Source organism: Trichomonas vaginalis, chromosome IV (genome assembly GCF_026262505.1).
Source record: "Trichomonas vaginalis G3 chromosome IV, whole genome shotgun sequence".
Classification (NCBI taxonomy): domain Eukaryota; phylum Parabasalia; order Trichomonadida; family Trichomonadidae; genus Trichomonas; species Trichomonas vaginalis.
In genome coordinates, this window is record NC_067206.1 from 5,933,863 (window position 1) to 5,953,449 (window position 19,587).

At 32.6% G+C, this 19,587-nt stretch overlaps 6 protein-coding genes across 6 annotated transcripts, besides 5 other annotated features; 3 read left to right on the forward strand and 3 right to left on the reverse strand.

The window, feature by feature from the left end:
* Positions 1–8: 8 nt before the first annotated feature.
* On the reverse strand, positions 9–7,200 carry TVAGG3_0038120 (ataxia telangiectasia mutated (ATM) -related family; the record flags this gene model as incomplete). Its single annotated transcript, XM_001313976.1, has 1 exon — positions 398–7,108. One exon carries the CDS (start codon positions 7,106–7,108, stop codon positions 398–400), a length of 6,711 nt encoding a protein of 2,236 aa, XP_001313981.1.
* Positions 7,201–7,999: 799 nt separating this feature from the next.
* On the reverse strand, positions 8,000–8,700 carry TVAGG3_0038130 (sperm capacitation protein; the record flags this gene model as incomplete). Its single annotated transcript, XM_001313975.2, has 1 exon — positions 8,081–8,689. The coding sequence occupies one exon, from the start codon at positions 8,687–8,689 to the stop codon at positions 8,081–8,083; it is 609 nt and encodes a 202-aa protein (XP_001313980.1).
* Positions 8,701–9,473: 773 nt separating this feature from the next.
* Positions 9,474–10,124, forward strand: TVAGG3_0038140 (rRNA processing; the record flags this gene model as incomplete). Its single annotated transcript, XM_001313974.1, has 1 exon — positions 9,474–10,124. The coding sequence occupies one exon, from the start codon at positions 9,474–9,476 to the stop codon at positions 10,122–10,124; it is 651 nt and encodes a 216-aa protein (XP_001313979.1).
* Positions 10,125–10,394: 270 nt separating this feature from the next.
* Positions 10,395–11,165, forward strand: TVAGG3_0038150 (BAR/IMD domain-like family; the record flags this gene model as incomplete). The annotated part of the gene is made up of 1 exon (XM_001313973.2): positions 10,395–11,165. The coding sequence occupies one exon, from the start codon at positions 10,395–10,397 to the stop codon at positions 11,163–11,165; it is 771 nt and encodes a 256-aa protein (XP_001313978.1).
* A 2,211-nt stretch (positions 11,166–13,376) lies between these two features.
* TVAGG3_0038160 (protein CBG06246 family) lies at positions 13,377–15,382 on the reverse strand (the record flags this gene model as incomplete). The annotated part of the gene is made up of 1 exon (XM_001313972.1): positions 13,525–15,369. One exon carries the CDS (start codon positions 15,367–15,369, stop codon positions 13,525–13,527), a length of 1,845 nt encoding a protein of 614 aa, XP_001313977.1.
* Positions 15,383–15,461: 79 nt separating this feature from the next.
* Positions 15,462–15,890: a mobile genetic element.
* Positions 15,891–16,683: a mobile genetic element.
* Positions 16,684–16,718: a mobile genetic element.
* Positions 16,684–16,718: a terminal%2Cinverted (terminal inverted repeat of Kolobok-1_TV transposon ID:TVAGG3_0013400).
* Positions 16,719–18,271: 1,553 nt separating this feature from the next.
* Positions 18,272–19,003, forward strand: TVAGG3_0038200 (uncharacterized protein; the record flags this gene model as incomplete). Its single annotated transcript, XM_001313970.1, has 1 exon — positions 18,272–19,003. The coding sequence occupies one exon, from the start codon at positions 18,272–18,274 to the stop codon at positions 19,001–19,003; it is 732 nt and encodes a 243-aa protein (XP_001313975.1).
* A 146-nt stretch (positions 19,004–19,149) lies between these two features.
* Positions 19,150–19,356: a mobile genetic element.
* Positions 19,357–19,587: the final 231 nt, after the last annotated feature.

Sequence of the window (19,587 nt, forward strand, 5' to 3'; positions counted from 1 at the left end):
TAAAATTGGAAAAATATTATTTAAAACTACTGTGAAGCGTCATTGAAAATCAACCTCATAGACGAGAATTGATTTTCTTGAAAAAAAAGGGCATTATCATTTTCGTCTGGAAAAAGTGACAAAATTATCATTTTCGTCTGGCATCTGAATTATTGAACTATAACTCTATTTCTATTAATTTAAGCGCAATCCACCCATACACAACTTTATTTAATAGCTCCTTGTGCACGTTATCATTCTTGTCCCAACTTCAAAGTGTTTCATATTTTGTGAATTTCGACTTAATTTTTTTAGCGTAGTCAAAATCATAAACTCAAACGTAAAATTTGAGAATGTGAAAATAAGCAAATAAAATTTATACAAATAATAAATAAATAAATTAATAATAAAAAAAATATTACCAAAATGGACACCATCCACTGTACATCTTTGCCAAGTTGTATGGATCTGTTGCTATCTTAATTAGCTTTGTTGCTTGGTCTTCGACAGACAAAGCCTCGTTTTCGTTGAAATCTGTTCCTGACAGCTTCTGATTTACTCTTGCTCTCATTTCCGTGTTTGTTGTTTTGTCTCTTGGTTCTGCAAGCAAAACTCTTCCTTTGTCAATAACAGATCCAGTGACTTCAGTCATACCGACAAATGACATCTGGTCTGTCTTTGTGTTCGATGATCCACTCCTGTGCTCTTTAGGATCAACCAATGGTTCGTGGACGAATATTGCGAGAACCATGATCAAAATTCTTTTGTTTTCGCGCAAGACTCTTGAAGTGTTTACGAATGCATCTCTGAATGTTCCATCTGGCCCTGTTACTCCCATGGCCTTGCACATCATCCTTGTCAGTCTGAATGGAACAACTTCCGGAAGGAACTTTCGTTTCGCAGCTCGTTCGAAGCAGTCACCAAAATCGATGTGAATAAGTTTACCAGTGAATCTGTCAATCAATAAATTACTTGGATGTCTGTCGCCAAGACCGAAAACATATCCAACCATTGATGTCAAAGCAGCAGAAATGGAGAATGTAACTGTCCTCTTGTGCCACTGTTCTGCTGTGTTCGCTTTCAAGTAGAAGAAGTTTGCAATGTCTGTATCTGGAACAATATTCATCACCTTCGAAATGACATGATATTTCTGAATCGGCATCATGTAATCGAAGCTGACGTAACTCAATGATTCTGTCAAAAGATATTCTTGTATTGGATCTCTGTTCATAAGTCTTCTGTACTGCTCAACAACGCTTCTCAGTGTATCTGTTCCTGTAACCCATTGAACTAAACCATTTGTGATTGACAAAGGAATTACAGACATTGTTTGGATGACTTGAGCTCCAAAACATGTTTCTCGCTTCAAGAAATTGTTGATGAGTCTGAAGAACTGCATGATTCTCTCATCCAATCTCAAATCTTCATGGCCTTTGACTAAGTACTGATAGAAGTTTCCATCTTCGCCACGAATAACAACATCTTTCGGCTGTTGTTTTGACATGTAAACTGAAAATTGGCCGACAAAATATTGTATTCTTATGATTGGCTTTCCTGGTTTATAAGTTCCTGGGACGGCCAACTGGAAATGAGTTTTCTCAGCGAGAGGTTTCGAGATGGAAGAAAGCTGGATGATCCTGACTTTCTTGATATCCTCTGTCAGACTTGCCTGCATCGATTTGCACCACAGAGTCAACTGATTCATTTGTCCTTGGTTGTGTGGAGAGAAGACTTTGAGAATCCTCTCTAAAGCTTGGATATTGACTTGGTAACTCTCTTTGAATTGGTCGTGGAGAGCGCATTTCGGAGCTTTAACCATCTGAACAATCGATCTCAATGTGTCAACCATCAAATCGAATTGTTGCAATGCGTAATGGTCAAATGCATCTGTGATTCTCTGTATGACTTTTTCATACCATGTAACTGCAGCTCTGAGAAGACATTTTCTGATTGTGAAAACTTCATCGTGAGCTGATGGATTCATCTTCTTGAATTCATCGAATAAACCAAATGCCGCTTTAGATCTTCCAGCGTCTTTGGAGAATTTCATGACAATGACTGAGAAGATCAATTCGTGGTAATGTTCATGCAACAAATTGAAAACAGTGTCATGAACAAACTGAGCGACTTCTGGCACAGGATGACTTAATTGAACTAACAACTGCGGGGAAGCTTGCAACAACAGTTTTGGCTGCAATCTGTTCAAACAGTTGTTTGTCGTGTGCTCGAAAATATCTCCTTCATTCGCATGGTCGAAGAAGAGATTCAGCAACTGTACAACATCAGTGAAAGAAGGACTGATCGTGCAGCATTGTGACAATGCATCAATGGCATTTGTCACGTAATGTGGCAGATTTGGTGGATCAAGTTCAATCAATTGAGTATTTACATCTGACCACATTCTCAACACATTTACATTGATTGAGTCTTCTTTCATTGCGTTTACAATTGCTTTTGGAAGGAAGAGAGCTGTTGTGTTCGAAACTTTTCTGTGTGATTTCTTGAGATTTCCTAATAAACAATCAGAAACAGCAGGCATCATTTGCAGCTGTTTATATGCTTCTTTGAATTCATTCAGTGATTCACCTGTTTCTATGAGCCATGATGCATATAACATGTGGCATCTGTCAGCTAAATCTCCTTCAACTGTGTCTGAAAGAGACTTGATTTTGTCGATGGCTTCTTTCCTGTTGCCCATTGACCATTGTGTTACTGCGTGACAGATCTGTGGCAATGCATCATCGCTGTCTTCCGTGAATTCACTGAATATTGCGTTGAATGCGTTCATGTGGATTTTCGTGTCCATTGTCACTGATCTCAACTGGAAGAAATCAATGTATGAGTCGTAATGAACACCCGTGATTGCCGCTCTGTTTCCCAATATCTTCAGCCACAGTTCGAAATCTCTTGGTGCCATTGTCAATCTCTCCTGCCAAACTTCTTCGATACTTGGTCGCATTTCTTCATTCAACTGCCAGTTCTTCATTTCCAAGATCTCAACCAATTGTTGTGCGACTAACATCGTGTCTGTATGTATCTGTTGGTTGTCAGCCCACAAAGTAATTGGCCTTGACGCGAGTAATGAAAAAGCATTGTCAATGATTCTATCAACAATATCATATTTCTTCATGTGCAAAGCTGAAATTGCTTTCAATGAGAAACATCTCATTGAATCTTCAGGAGCTGGCTGCAAAGCGTCATCTAGTTCATCCCATCTTCTCAAGTGCATCATAGCATTTGCGAAATAAGGAGCTGTTGTCCTTTGATCAGCCAATTGCATTGTTTTGAAAGTAGGCATCAACTCAGCTAATTCTGGCCATCTAGCCATTGATGCCAATGATTTGACTAAGCCACGGAATGAATTAGATTTATCACCTCTTTTGAATTTCTCTTTGTAAATAGGAATAACTCTATCCCATAATCTCAGCTTTGCTTGCGTTTCTGGTTTGTTTATCGCTTGTATTTTTGTAGAATACAACTTCCAAATCGCATGTGCATTGTCCCATTCTCCAATCTGTATGTAAACTTCAATTAACTGCAAAACTGTTCTTGGTTTAACAATTTTTTCAGAGTACATTTCGTTCTGTTGTAGATAAAGAGCGAAAGCATCATAACCATATCTCAAACAAGCCCTTGCAATGTCTTGTGCAGGAATATTCATTGGAGGATCCATTTTCCTCATGAAGAAAATCAATTCCAATAATTCCTTGACAACGGATTCGTAATTTTCTTGTGCAACTAAAATTGACAAAAATGTTTCAGAAATTTGTTTTCTTCCTTCACTCGAAATCTGTTTCCAACAGGTGTAGAAAGCTATTCTAAACAAAGCAAATGCCAATGGCCTGTGATTAGAAGCCAATGTGGAACAAGCTCTGATACAAGGCGAAGGATTTCCTGAAATAGTTGTCAAGATAAACGAATGCAACCATTGTTCCAAATGTATTCCATATCCTAAAGCAGGAGACATAACTCTTGCAATAATACTTTCTTCGAAGAAAATATATTGTTGCTGGTTATTGATTGTCCTGTTTTTACTTGGTAAACTTGCAGGAGATTTGATTGGCGAGAAATTGGAATATCCTTGTCCATGAGAAACAGCGTTAATTATATTCTTTAACTGTGGTGTTTCCAATCCTCTTATTTTAATCAAATCCAATAATAAATCAGCATTAATTAAAAATTGAATTCCTTGTGCTAATAACAAAGAATACAACAAATTCATGGCTGTATCAACAGTTTCTTGGTCATTCATCGTAAGACAGAATTCAAGAGCTCTCACAATTTGTCCTAGATCTTTAAAAACATCAACGGATCTGACCATTTTGTCAAAACATCTCAAAGCAGCAATTCTGACATTTTTGAAAGTTTGTTCGCAAACAATTGCATCTGAAACAGCCGAGATTATGAGGAAAGACAAGTCGTTTTGGTATTCGCAGAAGAGTTCGAATGCTTCTAGAACAGATATAGAAGTCTTTTCATTTGTGTATTTCTCCGAATCCAAACATTGAATCAACAAACAAATTGTGTTTGCTGATGATTTAACGAAATGATCTTTCATGACTGTAGCGAAAGCAATGATTAAATCAATGCATTGCAAAGCAATCTTTTGATTAAACCTCTTGGAAATAATATCAAGAGATCTGTCCATGAAAGGTGAAGTGTTTTGTCCTGTTGAAAAAATCAATCTCGTATACAAAGGAATATAAACTTGTTCTAAATCACTGTCACTTGCTTTTTCTATGACATCTAATAATCTAGAAACAAATTTATCGAAATAAGGCAAAACACCCATCTTAGGATTACTCAATACATCAACCAACGCAAGTGCTGCATCATTATGGAAATCTGACAAACTGTCATCTTTGAAAATATCCAACAAACTTGAAGACACAATTGCTGTTACACATTGTTCAGCAGTATTTTGTTGCATGAGCAATGTATCATCAACACCACCTGTGTTATCTCTTGATGGATGATAGAACTGTCTACTCAAGTTGTCTTCAGCGAAATCAGGTGCTTCGTATGGTTTGATTTGCGGCCTTTGATGTACTTCTAAAATTCCTATCGCACCGATAACTTTCAAAACATTCATTCTCGCTTTTCTCGATCTTGTAACATTCAGGAATTTCGAACAAGCGCCAAGAATGACAGGAACCATTCCTCTTGTTATCATTGTCGATGCTGGTGGTGATAACAAAACAAAAAGTAATTTCAAACAGCTTAGAACTAATCTTCTGTTTTCTGTGACTCGTAAATAGTCGCAAAGAGCAGGAATGACACTTTCCACGTGTTTTGACATTGAATTTGCGTCAACAGGGGCAACAAGGACCAATGACTCGCAAAGAACACTGAAGAGTTCATCAGCAGCTGATACTTCAAGGAAATTGTTAAGTTTGGACCGTTCTTCGTCTTGTATAATATGTCTTGAACAGATATCAATGATTGTAGGGGCATAAATCTTTATGGTCATTCCTATGGCCTTGATAAGCTGTGGCATGGTCCGAACAATCTTGACTCTCGTACGAATACTCGGTACATTGTCTAATGTGAAGAAATAATTGAGAATTCGATCACGAGTTATCTGGGAGATCAATAGAGGATTGATCGATGATATCTTTGCAATCAAATCGAAGGCTTTGCTGCGAACAATTGCCGAATCATCTGATGTAAATATGTTTAAGTACTTGATATACTCAGGACTTGCAAGTTCTTTCGATGCATGCGAGACAAGAACTTCGAGAATGGCGTTCCTGACTGCAGTTGATCGATCAAATATTGCAAGTTGAAATAATTTCTTGATTACTGAGCCACTTAATGACTCACAGCTTGTGGTAAGGTGATACATGGCTTTGGGGATCATGGATGTGTACTCTTCTGAGTGTTCTGTGATCTTATCGGTAATGAGACACAAAAATGTCTCGTGGTCGATCAATGCTTCGCTTGGCATCCTGGATATGACATCAAGAGCTACAAGAGCGGATTTCGTCTTCGTGTTCTGCAATTCTGTCAATAATCTGTTGCATAATGGAACTTTGAACTCTTTTGTGTTGATGATCGCGTAGTTTATGTAGAAATTACCAACTTCGGGGGTTAATGGCGAGTTAAGAGTGTCATCTACTAATTTTTCTGAAATTGGTAAGGCTTTGGTACCGTAAGCTTGGAATAAGGCTGCGTAAATGATTGCAGTGCTGTTAATATCAATAGTATTATCGTCTATCTGCTTTTTGAATTCATCTAATTTATTTTCGTAAATTTCAGGGCATTGGCATATAATTATTTCTAAAGCTTTCGCGATATCACGTGGGAACTCGTTGTATATAAGAGGCATGAACGTAAGAATATAAGGAGCGACATTATTGATAAATTGATTTTTGTCAATGAAAACGAAGTACGTGAGAGTGACGAATTCAGCGCATTTAACCAAAAGCTGTGAATGGGCGCAAGCATCTTTGATCATTTTGAAGTAATAATGAAAGTTTTGTAGATAAAAATCGGGATTTGCGCGAACTAATTGAGTCATTATAGTCAATGCTGAGTAGATTTTGTTTGGAGACTCTAATGATAGTAATCTCGAGCATATAATTGTGAAGAAATTCATATTTGATTCTAACTCGCTTCGGCCATATCTAATAGAAGCTCTTGTAAACATGAATATAGCATCTGATGTCGCTCTGACTAGTTGTGCTGACGGATGTGAGACTAAAACCCAAATCAAAGGTTGAATTTGAAGAAAATTAGTAACAATATCACTGCCATCATTGGCTGACATAGCACTAAGCATATGAACTGCTGCTAAATGTCGTGATCGCCGGCCTGTAGCACGTATCCAGCCAACTACTCTATCAAATAAATGGGAAACGTAGCGAGATTGCTCAATATTTGGATGATGAATTAACCTACCAGCTACCCAACTTGTAAAAAGAACATATTCGGTATCTACTTGCGGTATAATTCGATCGAATATCATTGAAAGTTTGGGAAAATCCGGAAAACCAAAGCTGTGTAAACTGAGAATACCAATAGCAGTTCGCATAGAATCTTCAACTATTGGCTCTTTGGATAAATTTGAGAGAATTTCAAAAAAATCATCTATATATTTGTTAAAATTGTTATTTGATACCCTTTCCATCTCCAGAAAAAAGGATAGATAAAACTTTTCATAAGTTTTCTTCATATACTCAAATCTGTTTGGAATTGGTAGGGTAGGAAGATTCATCTACCCAAAAAATTACTCTAAAAAAATTTTTTTTCAGAGGATATATGTTCAATATTTGTTTAAAAACCGATTATTTATATCGGGTTTCAAAATTTCATGCATAAAATCCATATTCAGACTAAATACATGAATAATGGCTAATTTATGAAACAATTTTGAATTAATTTCAAAGAGGGCGACGGAAATATAATTTGATGTTTTTCCATGCAAAACTAGTTTCCAAAGCATTTTTATGAACTAAAGTAATATTTGCCCTTGAGTCAAAATAAAATTTACATGTCAAAATGATCCGTATATATTTGCCATATTTAAATCGACCGAATATCATTCAGTGACTAATTTCAAGACAATAAACCACATAAAGTACCAATTGTTACAAGAAATGGCTTAAATCATGACATTTAGCATTACTTTAAACATGATTCTGATTTGCTTTAAACAAATTTAATGTCTAGTCACTCATTTTACATTAACAATTTATTGAATAAACTATGTACTTGAGGTGTACACAATACAAATGCTTCTTTATTAATGGAATTATTTCATATTTTTCTTTTTATATAAATTCACTTTGATAATTCGATAACCATCCTTATTTTAACCATATAAATTCGTTATCTTCACATAAGTCAAGAATAATTTGACTCGATCATTATTGTTCATTCATTTTAAGGAAACTAAACATATAATGCTAAAAAATATACACAATAAGTTGTGACTAGCAATGAAATTCAGGAATTACATAATGTACATATGATTTTATCATTTCAATTTATATCTGAACTTGAAATTGCATTTAGGAAAGATGAATTAAAAACTATATGAGGAATACTAAATATTCCAAAAAATTAGACTGGTTCCAATATGTTAAATTCAAAAAATCATTTATTCTTCCTTAGCAAAAATCTTTTGGTAAGTTTCATAATCAACAAATTCTCCAGTGGCGCCATCCTTGAGTTTCTGTAAGTTTTCAGCAGGAATTGTTGGATCTTTGGAAGCTAAGAAACTGAAAACGTTGATAAGATCCTTTGTAGGTATCTTTGACTGACCCTGATCATCTTTGAAGATCTGGAATAAATTAGAGATAGTCTTATCGAAGTTAGATGAAACTAATGCAGCAGCAATTCCCATAAAAACGTATAAATCAATAACTTCCTGATCAGCGAAACCTAAACGAAGAATGTTAGCTAAGACATCTGGAGAAAGAGCTTGATCTTCACATGCTTGCTGGTAATCAGCGCGCTTTAATTCGTTTTGTGTTTTGAGAACTTGTGAAAGTTGTTCTTGAAGACCATGAAGATCATCTAATGTAACACGATAGCCAGCAGATGAAGCTGGTGGATCATCAAGACGATCCTTGAAATATTGAACCGAAAAGGCAATAATATCTTCAGGATTTTTGCGAATTATTTCTTTTGAATAAGCCTTTAATATCGGGGGCATATCCGGAGGAATCTGGATTTGCTCCGCGCAGTACATATTATTCGACAGCATCTCTAATAACGGACATACGAATATTGTAAACTTTTGCATCAGGAAGTTACGTTTTTTTATCATATGAACTATTTATCATCGACCATTATTCAGAGGTTTACTATCCCTGCCTAAAGATATATAGCATTTAACAAATAAAGGATTGAGTTATTTAAGATGATCCCAATACAGGGTTTAATCATTCATATTTAGATAAAATAATACTCACCCATAATACTGTTCGCACAATTAATACCTTATCCTTAAAGTAATTGCATACTTCTAATCAATATTTAATTGAGGTGGGATAATGATGGACAAATTGATTTATTTGAGAGATTTCCACACACAATGAATGAATTTTTAATGTATGATGCGTAATATGAGCCAAGCTTGATATAATCAAAGAATGTATAATTTGAATTTTGCTAAATTAATAAAAATACAGAATTTGAAGGATGCTTTTACATCAGCTTTTCCAAATGTGGCTGTGTGACGCATATTTATGTATTCTATGAATGTGATTCATAGATCAAATAGAAAAAGAGGAACATGCTCTGTGATTCAAGCTCACACTCACAAATGAGATTAAATTAAAAAATGTCTTTGCGAAGTTTCGAAAGATAAAAGATTCTTATGTAATATGTATTCACAGGAATACATTAACGAAAATATGAGAGTATAATGATTGAACACAATTCAAATGAATCAAGAAACTAATGTACAAGTGATAAATCGCTTGAAAATAGTTGTGTTTCGTTCATTCAGTGATTTTGTCTCAAGATTTTAGTCCTAAAAGTGACAAATGAATAGCAGTAAGTGGAAATCTCCATTTCAGCGCAAGAAACGCGAGAGGCAGCAACCAGCAGCACGTGCACATCTCGGCATCCTTGAGAAAAAGAAAGATTATATTGAGCGTGCAAAAATTTATCACAAACACGAGAAAGAAATCGATGATTTAAGAAGAGCAGCTGAACTTCGCAATCCAAATGAATTCTATTATTCTATGATCGGAGATATGAAAGAGAAACCAGTTGAATACAAGTCAAAGCCACGTGAAGATTTTACAAAGGAACAAAGACTTCTTTTAGAAACTAGAGATATTAACTACATTATTGCAAAGATGCAGACACAGAAGAACAAACTCGAAAAATTAAAAATCAGACTCCCAATTAAAACACAAGGATCAACTAAAATTTATTCTTCTGTCGAAGAAGCTATTAAAGCAACAAAGGGCAAGGAAGTTGAAGAAGAAAATCCTGAGGAAGAAGATACACCAGATGTTAAGCAGCTTAAGGAAGAAATTGAAAATAGAGAATTCATTTTACAGAAATTGCAAGAAGTTTATGATGAGATGAAACTTCAAGCTGATACTAAGAACGATGAAAACTATGATACTTATGAAGATGATGACGGAAACGTTCATCACGTTTGGAAACCAATTAGAAAGCGGTAATTACTATATTTTAAATCTACATGTGATTTGATTTCTATAGAGTTATAAATATTTGATAGAGCTTATTCATTATTAAATATTTTTTTTTATTTATGCCGAATTTAACAAATTCTTTAAGCAAAATGCATAAATTTTATGTCCAAAGTCCCTTAAAAACCAATCCCATTATTCACCTTTATTAACAAAACATTTTTTTCCCTCAGAGAACTGAGAAACTTTTGTTATTTGACAAAAGTTTACAAATTGTAAAGTTAGGTTTTTATTTATAAAATGTCAAAGCTTTGGCATGAAGTAAAGAAAGGAACATCAATTGCTACACAATACGTTAAGGAAAAAACAGGTGTTAGCAAGTCTGAAGTAAATCCACTGTTCGAAAGCGCTTGCGAAAAGTATCAAGTTTTAAATGAACAATTTACAACATTCAAATCAGATTTAGATGTGATATTGGATTCCGCACAAAAGGCTTCTAAGTCTGGCGCTGAAATGACCAAGTATCTTCAACAAGCTGACAAAGCTAATGGATCAAGTTCTCAATCTGTTGTTGTTCCAGTCTGCAATTTCTTCGAGAACAACGAAAAAGTTATTAAAGAGCAGTTTAACGATACTGTTGAGAAAGACGTCATGGCAAACTTCAAAGAAGTCCTTAAAACGATGGATCACTTGGGCGAGCTTAAGAGCAAGAGAAATAAAACAGCTTTGTACGTAGGATCACTTAAAAACGATACAGAGAAGTACGCAAAGAACGGCGACTCCGAAAAACTTACAAAAGCAAAGATTGAGTACGAACAACAGCTTGATACACTTAATCATCAAACTGAGGAATTTATTAATACCGTAGGACAGCTCTGGCAGACTAAAGCTTCAATTTTAGAGACAGCAATTCAAGAATTCTTCTCAATCACTTACGGACTTTCACGCCAACTTTACGGCAACGTCCAAACAATGGAAGCAAACATCAACTCATCCTACGCTTCAAATACAGCAGAAAATCCTTATGCTGCTGTTGGATACTCTGTTCCACCTTATGCTCCTCCACAGTAAGTTATAATATTGAATTTCTTCATGTAGGTTGATACTTGTATATCAATGTTAATAAAAAAATTTTATCAACAATTTTTATTTTTTCAATTTTTTTTGGAATTCAAAGGTGAATTTTATTCAAAATGAAGCAGACATCATTAATATGCATGGCAATATATTCAGTTCTTTATAATCACTTCCTTAAAATTATGCTTTTTAAGTAGAAATTGCATTCAAATCACACCCTCACAATGAATATTTATCGATACTTTAGTAATAAATACACTTATGAAGGATGTTTATATCAAAATGCATAGAAAACAGTTGAATTTTCTCTCTAGATAAAGATCAATATAATTAAATTTCAAATGATACAAATTTACCATATAAAAATCAGTAAATTATAACTAACATATAATCTTTATTCTTATGTAATGGTATGGCTTTTGGCTCTAAATCCAAAAGTGAAAATTTATTAAAATGGGACTGACAAAATGACCTTTTGTATTTATCAAACGAATTTTCTTACATTTAGAGGTATAGAATTGAAATTTCCGAATTCAATATAACACGTAGCAGAGGAATTTTTGAATACAAATGAGGAAACTTTTGAAATAGAATTTGCTCTATATCAGATGAGCTCCACACTGGTGAAAATTGGGGTGATTTTACCAACGATTTCTCAAAAATTAGATTCTTATTAAACTCCTTTTTTTTATTTAGGTACCCTATTCAATTTCTATCGTCACCATATGGAGAGGTCAGGCCCATATCATAAAACATTAAGTTTGGACTTACTAAGACATGTAAGAATTACCTTGCTTGTATAGGGGCATTAAATACTTTTAGATGCTAAAATCTTCAAAATTAATTTAATTTGATATTCAAAATATGCACGAAAACGTAAATAAATACGGATCTAGCTCTCACATATCTCTATTTTAAGCATTGATAAGTATTTCTACATTCTATTTTAAAAAAATATTCAAATTTCACAATATTCTTTTCATTGATAATCTACATATTAACGAGAATGATATAACTTTTCATGTGTTTAGAAGTTCTTAGCTTTAGTACTGTATTGTTGAAAAAATTATTGAAGACATTTTTCTTTTTGAGAAATTAATGCAATAACCAAAGAGGAATTGCATATGCTGCGCACTAAAATTATAGAAATGTCTCTAATTAGACACAAATAGAGATATTCGGAAATAAAAATTTGAAATTTTGATCAAAAACGCTATTTTCTAATCATTTTTATTTTAACTATATATAAAGTATCTTTTTCTATAATTTATACTTGATGGTTTAAAAGACGTTTAGACTCAAAATTTTACTGCATTTCATGTGGTAACTATGCTTTATCACTAACTACCTCCTTGTTTCAACCCTGAACAATATATTATACCTCCCAATGCAGGTATTACTCCAACAAAATTAGCAATTTGGCTATTGTCTAAAATTTTCTCAAAGAAAGAGGAGTAAAGTCCCATTTTTAGATTTCGAGCTATATTAGAATGCAACTTAGACAAAAGGTTACAGTTTCAATACACATATTCAAAAAATTTGCATTCGAAATTTAAGATAAAGTACAATTTCCAAAAAAGAGTATCGAATCAGTGCACAAATATGCATTTACATGCTTACACTAGCTTGCACTAGTATTAATAATTTTGAAATTAATTTTCAAATTATTCCCATACCTTTTGCAAAATTATTATGCTTATGATTCTAAGCATAGTTAAGCGATCTCGAATTTGAATTGCTAAGAAAAAATAATTAGTAAAAAATTTGTCTATGCATTCTGTATGATGCTACTAACTATATTAGCAGCATACCTAAAATCTTTTCAATATTTTTGAGGGAATTTGAATGGTACCGGTTGAGAGCTTTTTTAATTAAGGTACTATTTCGATAGAATTTGAATAGTACCCCTTCAATTTTGTGAGGGACCCCCTTTCATTTTTTGAATAGGGTACCTTAAATGAAAAAAGGACCTTACCTTCAATTTTCTGAGTTAACCAAAATGTTTTATGTGTATTAAGAGGATATTAGATAAACATGTAATATCTACGCTTAATATACAAACTTAAGTTTTGATGATTTTCTTGAAATTAAGAATTTAGGTTTGAAATTTTCATGTATCATCACGGCTGTATGCATATAAACAGATGTAGAGTAATATGGCTATCAAAAATAACCCAGTTTTATTGAAAAATACCGGGGCTACAAGTTAAATTTATGCTACGGAGTTATTTTTCCGACGTTATAGAAGTCATTTTCATTACCCTCCATTTCTTAAAAAATGGCAATAAGATATTAATTTATTCAGAAAAATCAATAAAATTTATTTTAATTTGATAATTATTGTTTTTTGAGATCATTCTTCATCGTAGTATTTATGATAACCTTTAATGATGATGTTCTTAAGAGTATGATATATGTGAATGATTTCTTTGCAGTACTTATCAAGATTAACAAATAAATCTTCGATAGTTGTTATATGTTTCTTTTCGTTCGATTTTTCATCTGAAGAACTCTTGAACTTGAATCCGATAAGTTCTGCATTAGTTCTGTTCCTAAGAATAGGCAAGTCATTTCTGCGTTGAAGAAGCAACGTTTTGAGTTCGTCCGCCTTTTGCTTCAACAACACCTTTAGTCGAAATTCGTCTGCATCTTGATCACAGTCTGGATTTTCAACTGGTATGAGATTCTTTAAACGTTCTTGGATCCTTTGTATTGCTTTGAATCCTAAGTAATATTTATCTTCTTTTGACTCACATTGAAGAACTTTCTGAAGAATAGAATATTCTCCATAGTCGATATAAAGATCTCCTTCAAGAAAGCGTTCTTTAAGATCTCTATCACTTTCATCATTTATTGTAGGAACTACAAAGTCAACAATTTGAGGAATAATTCCGATGTTATTATCCCAAAGATGTGCCCAACCATCCTCGCCATAACCTTTCAAAAGGAATCCAATATTTCCTTTGTTTATGTCATATAAATTCATAATCCTAATCATAATGTCAAGGACTGTAGTGTCGATATTAAAGGATTCTTGCTTTTGTTTTTCAAAACGATGGTGAGCACAAAACAAATAAAAATCAAAATCATGTGTGTTGTGTAGTACATCTTTTCCAAGTTCAAAAAAGGCTTGATCACCATGTGTTAAATCTTGTTTTGCAATGTAGAATCCGCGTGAAATATATGGATTTATTACGAATTCTACATGTGGACCCATGCCAAAACACTCAAGAATTTTGTAAGCAAATGGTTCTCTTAACTTTGGAAGACTATAATAAGCAGGTGGGAATCGATTATTGTCATCAAATATAAAATCAGTTAAGAAAAGAGATTCCCAATTGTTTTCCTGATTTTCTATCGGGTATCCAAAGAATGCTTTGATGTAGTATCTAGTGATAATTTCCTCACCTTCTTTTAAAGAAAGGGTTTCACCAAACTCAACACCATGTTTCTTGATTTCGGCAGCAGCTTTGTATTGGTCTGAAAACTCAATTTCGACTTTATCGAAATCAAACGATTTGACTCCAGTGCGAAGATGTTCTGCAAATTCTGGTATCTGTTCTATTGCTTGGTCTTGTAAAATCTTTCTAGAAATCCAAAAATAAAACTTCGCTTTTCTTGTCAAAAATTCTTGGTTAACACCATAATCATCATAAACTGGTTCTCTAAAGCTGAAATCTGACAATGTTCTAAGAACAGTGAGACAATCATTTCTTAATTCTTCCGGATTTGTTCTTGAAATGAGAAATTCTGTCTTACTAGAAAAGTTTTCTTTTGTATTTAAAGTCTCTTGCTCAGGATTTCCTATCAATTTTGCAAAAAATATTGAGAAAGTAGACTCCATAAAGTACTTCATAACTTCAAAAGGGTTTAATCTTCCGTTATCATATTGTTTAAATTCCTCAATGAATCTTGGATAAACAAATTTCTCAAAAAACTGAAGAACTTCTCCATCTTTGCGAAGACAAGATTTAATTAAGTCCATAAGGATAACAGCGTTAGATTTGGGTTTTTCTTCTAAATCATTTGTACTTAGGATTTCAGATGTAAGTTGTTCTTGATGTGTAATATTAAGGTTCATTTGATCCAATATTACTGAAGAATCTTGGTAGTTAATGTTCACTTTGTTTTCTTCCAATCTTGGTTGAAATGTATGAGAAAGATTACTTGTATTGCTCAAGTTATACAAATCTCCCATATGAAAATTTAAAAAAATTTTAAACCGCTATCGAATGTTTTGAATTTTGAATAATTTACACCATTTTTTATCCAAAACAAAGGTAGTCCAGCAAAAGGTACATTCACTATTTTTGACAAAATTTTAAATTTTCATGGGGTTGTAAATTTTATAATAACTAGATGAATAAGGAATAAATCCCAGTATGATGTGCATCATTATATTAAACATTATATGTAAGCCTTGTAATTCTATTAACACTTATGAAGATCTATAGTATTTGAGCAGATAAATTTGATAATTTCCAAAACTCTTATATTTCAAAATTAAAGTGTGCGAATGCATTTAAATGAGAGCAAAAAGAGAATGATGCTGTTAAAACTAGGTGTTAATTTCCAATTATTTCGCATCACAAGAACTACCCAGTAAATTCGGCTATCTTTCTTTGCAATTATTTTCTATTTTACATATATTATAATGGTTAGGGTTTGAAGAAAAGTTACTAGAGAATTATTGATTTTTGAAATAATGTAGAATTTTACGGGCGCGTAAAGGTTTGGCGTCCTAAGGCGTCCTGATGTAAACTATTCAATTTTTGAGAAGTTTACACTATAATTGAATAGTTTATGGCGTCCTGAGAAGAGATTTCAATGGGTATGGCGTCCTAAAAAAATAGAAGAAAATGATTTTTTCTCGATTTTTCTAGAAATTGAATTTTTTAAAAAAGAAAAAAATCAAAACGTATATATTCAAGAAAGACTATAAATGAAGATTTTTCTATTTTTTTCATTCTAAAACATCTTTTTTTGGATAATTTTTTTTAATAAATATGTAAGAAAGATTGAAGAAAAAGTAAATTTACTTTAAGAAAATTCGTTTTACATGATGTAAGACCCATAACAACTATAAATATTCAATTATTTAAAATAAAAAAAGAAAAACAGATTAAATGTATCTCACATCAAAATCCATTGACCTAAGGATGTTAAGTTTCTGTTTTTAAAAGTTGATATTTTTTTTTTAATTTTAAGAAAATTAATAGCATGTTATTAGACAATAGGAGTGTAATGATATTGACTAAACAGAAATGAGAGAATAGAGATATAATTTTGATAAGCAATATTGCGAACAAATTCTGAAGTAAAATCGCGATCAATAATTGAAAATTACGATCATGTACTGAAAAATGACGATCGAATTGAATGAATAGAATTATATCTAAGAAAAAATAAATTGTATTTAGAAGATGAACAAAGAAAGGTGTATGCTAAAAATCATTTAACAATAAATGGAAATAAAACGAAATTGTTAAAAGAAAAAAATGAAAATTGTTAAGGGTGCCCTATAGACGATAGACCACCCTCAGAAAAGCACTTTTAAGGTTATTTCTGTTAAGCTTTTATCTCGTTCAAGAGAGAGATTTTTTGAACTTTACCATATCATAATGCTTAGTTATATTATGACCAATCTCTACGATTTTGAAGATTTAAATTACGTTGAGAATTCATCGATTTTGTGATTTTTTGATTTTTTTTTCGAGTTTTTTTGATTTTTTCAAAAAAATAAAAAAGAAAGAAAATAAGGAAGGCATATAGTGTTTTCATTAAAAACAATTATTACAGTAAACAATGTCGCCAATTATTGGTTTTTTGAAATAATAAATTTGAAAAATGAAATATTGAGCATATATTCTACCCAATATCAATTGACTGATTAAATACAATATATATCTTTGCTTTATTCACTTTGATTACTTTTGTATTAAAAAAACCGTAAAATTTAGCGGGATTTTATTCCAATCATGGAAGGATACACAATTGAAGAGATATTAATAACATATAAAGCTGATGACTGCCAAAAAAGGGTCTATCATCGAACTGTTTATTCAAATAAGAAACCTTTTTCGCATTTCATTAATCTAAACCAGCTTAATTCAAAACAAGATCATTCACAATCAAATGTTAAGGAAGAAACAATATTCAACGTCAAATTTAAGCTTGGAGTTCCGTATAGTGACGTTGTCAAGAATCTTCATACTTACATTTCTCTTATATCTGGTGCAGGATTTTCAAAACACATCGAATTGGCATCACTCCTAAACTTTCATTGCCCAACAGAAACTACATTACTTGCGCATCTAAAGAGCATATTGCCAGATCTTGAGAAAGTTGCAACAGCAAGTTGTGAAGCTAATATACAAGAAATTCTTAAACATGATTCAGAATACAAATTTAATGTTTCATTAGATTGCGCATGGAGTTCTAAGCGCGATGCTTTACATGCCGTCATTACGCTTATAGATATAAATACAAACAAAATATTAGATTTTAGAATAGTTTCAAGGCATCCAGAATTAATAAAATTCAAAATCCCAAAATTTTGGTTGAACCAAAAAATTTCACCAGGATTAATGGAAAGCTATGCATTACGTGATATGTTGAAATCTGATTTATGGAAAAAAATAAAAGTTTTTTGTTCAGATGGTGATGTTAAAGATTCAACAATGATAGAGAATTCTGGTGTACAATTATCACATGTAAGAGATCCAAATCATGTGATAAAATCAGCATTTTCAAAAATTGTCACTAAATATCCTAAATTTGAAAAAAATATTTAGGATCCTTTTTGCATGCCCAACATTAAAACCAGAGAGCAAAAGGTTCAGAGATGGATGGGATTAATTAATAGATATCCAGGAGAATCACCAGAGCATATCGAAAAAAGAGAAATTATTACAAATATTGCTCCATTGTTTCTAAGAATCAGCAAACAATATCATACAAATTTCAACGAAGCTTTCAATTCATTGAAAGCCCATTTAGTCCCAAAAAATCTTCGTTGGATTATTGGATTTCCAGCCAGAATTTTTGTTTCTGTATTTGCGTATAATGAAGACAATTGGAAGACAAAACTAAGAAGATTAATGGGTATAGATGATTCTTATTTTGATGAAGATATTTTACAAGTTATATTAAATTTCGAAAATAAATCCGATTATGACCATATCAGAAGAACTTCGGAAAACTACAGAAATCATAACAGATGCGTTCATTACATTCCAGATGAAATTGACCCAGAATTCGCTGACTTAGTTCCTCATAAACCGTCAAAAGGTGGATCCAGATCCGAAAAAATTGAATACACTGACGATGAGGATCCGCCAGCGGATGAAGAACCGTCAGAATCTGAAAATCTTTCACTTCCAACAGATTATCCAAAATTCAACAAAAAATCTATATTTGGTTCCGATATCAAAGTACCACCAGATTGGAAAAGGTTTTCATTTTTCTTCAAGGCGAAGGAAATTCCAGATGATCCTCAAGAATTCCAAAATTTATTATCCAAATTTAAACAAGATCTTTATAATACGTACTCGTCTTTAATTCGTATTAATGAAGAAAATATCTCGGCTGTTGCAGTTTACGATTCTCAGCAAGCAAAAGAAATTATGAATTCAGCTTTTACTGATTTTCATAACTTTGGGAAAATTAAGATAAACGCAATCAATTATCTTAACGTCCTCAGCCACAATCCACCATCTCTTGAAATGATAGCAGATTTTCATCCTGATTTGATACAACTTCCACAGACACTCAGAAAAACTCATGATAAGCCTAAAAAACTGTTTCGTACCGAAATGGCTAACAAAAAGTGATAGAAAACCTTAAATTGCGCGGCAATTTTAATTAAAAAAATAAACATTAATTTTTGTGATTGATATTATGCATTTTATTTATATTATATAAGATTTAAATTTAGGGGAAAAATTGGAAAAAAATAAGATTGGAAGTCTTTAGGTAAGAAGGAAAGGGCAAGAGATATATAGTGTACCTATATACCTCTTGCCCTTTCATTCTAAGTAGAAATGGGAGAAACTTTGTCCGCATCATAAGTTATGCGGACAAAGTTTCTCCGATTTCTAATGGGAATTGCAGGCTATGAGGCACTGATATATAATCAGTACCTCATAGCCTACAATTCCCCTTATTAGACTTCCAAACTTTGAGTTAATGTCTTGACATTAACTCAAAGTTTGGAAAACTTCTCGTAAGAATCAATCGTCAAAAACCTCGATTGCAGTTATATTCATTGTGTTAAATTTGATTTATTTTGAAATTTTTATAAATTAAATTTTATATAACATAAAGCGTTATGAATTAGTATTTCCATATAAATTTTATCTCGAAAATAGTAATTCTGTACAGTTATATTTCGGTTAATTTTGGAAATTTCTAGGAA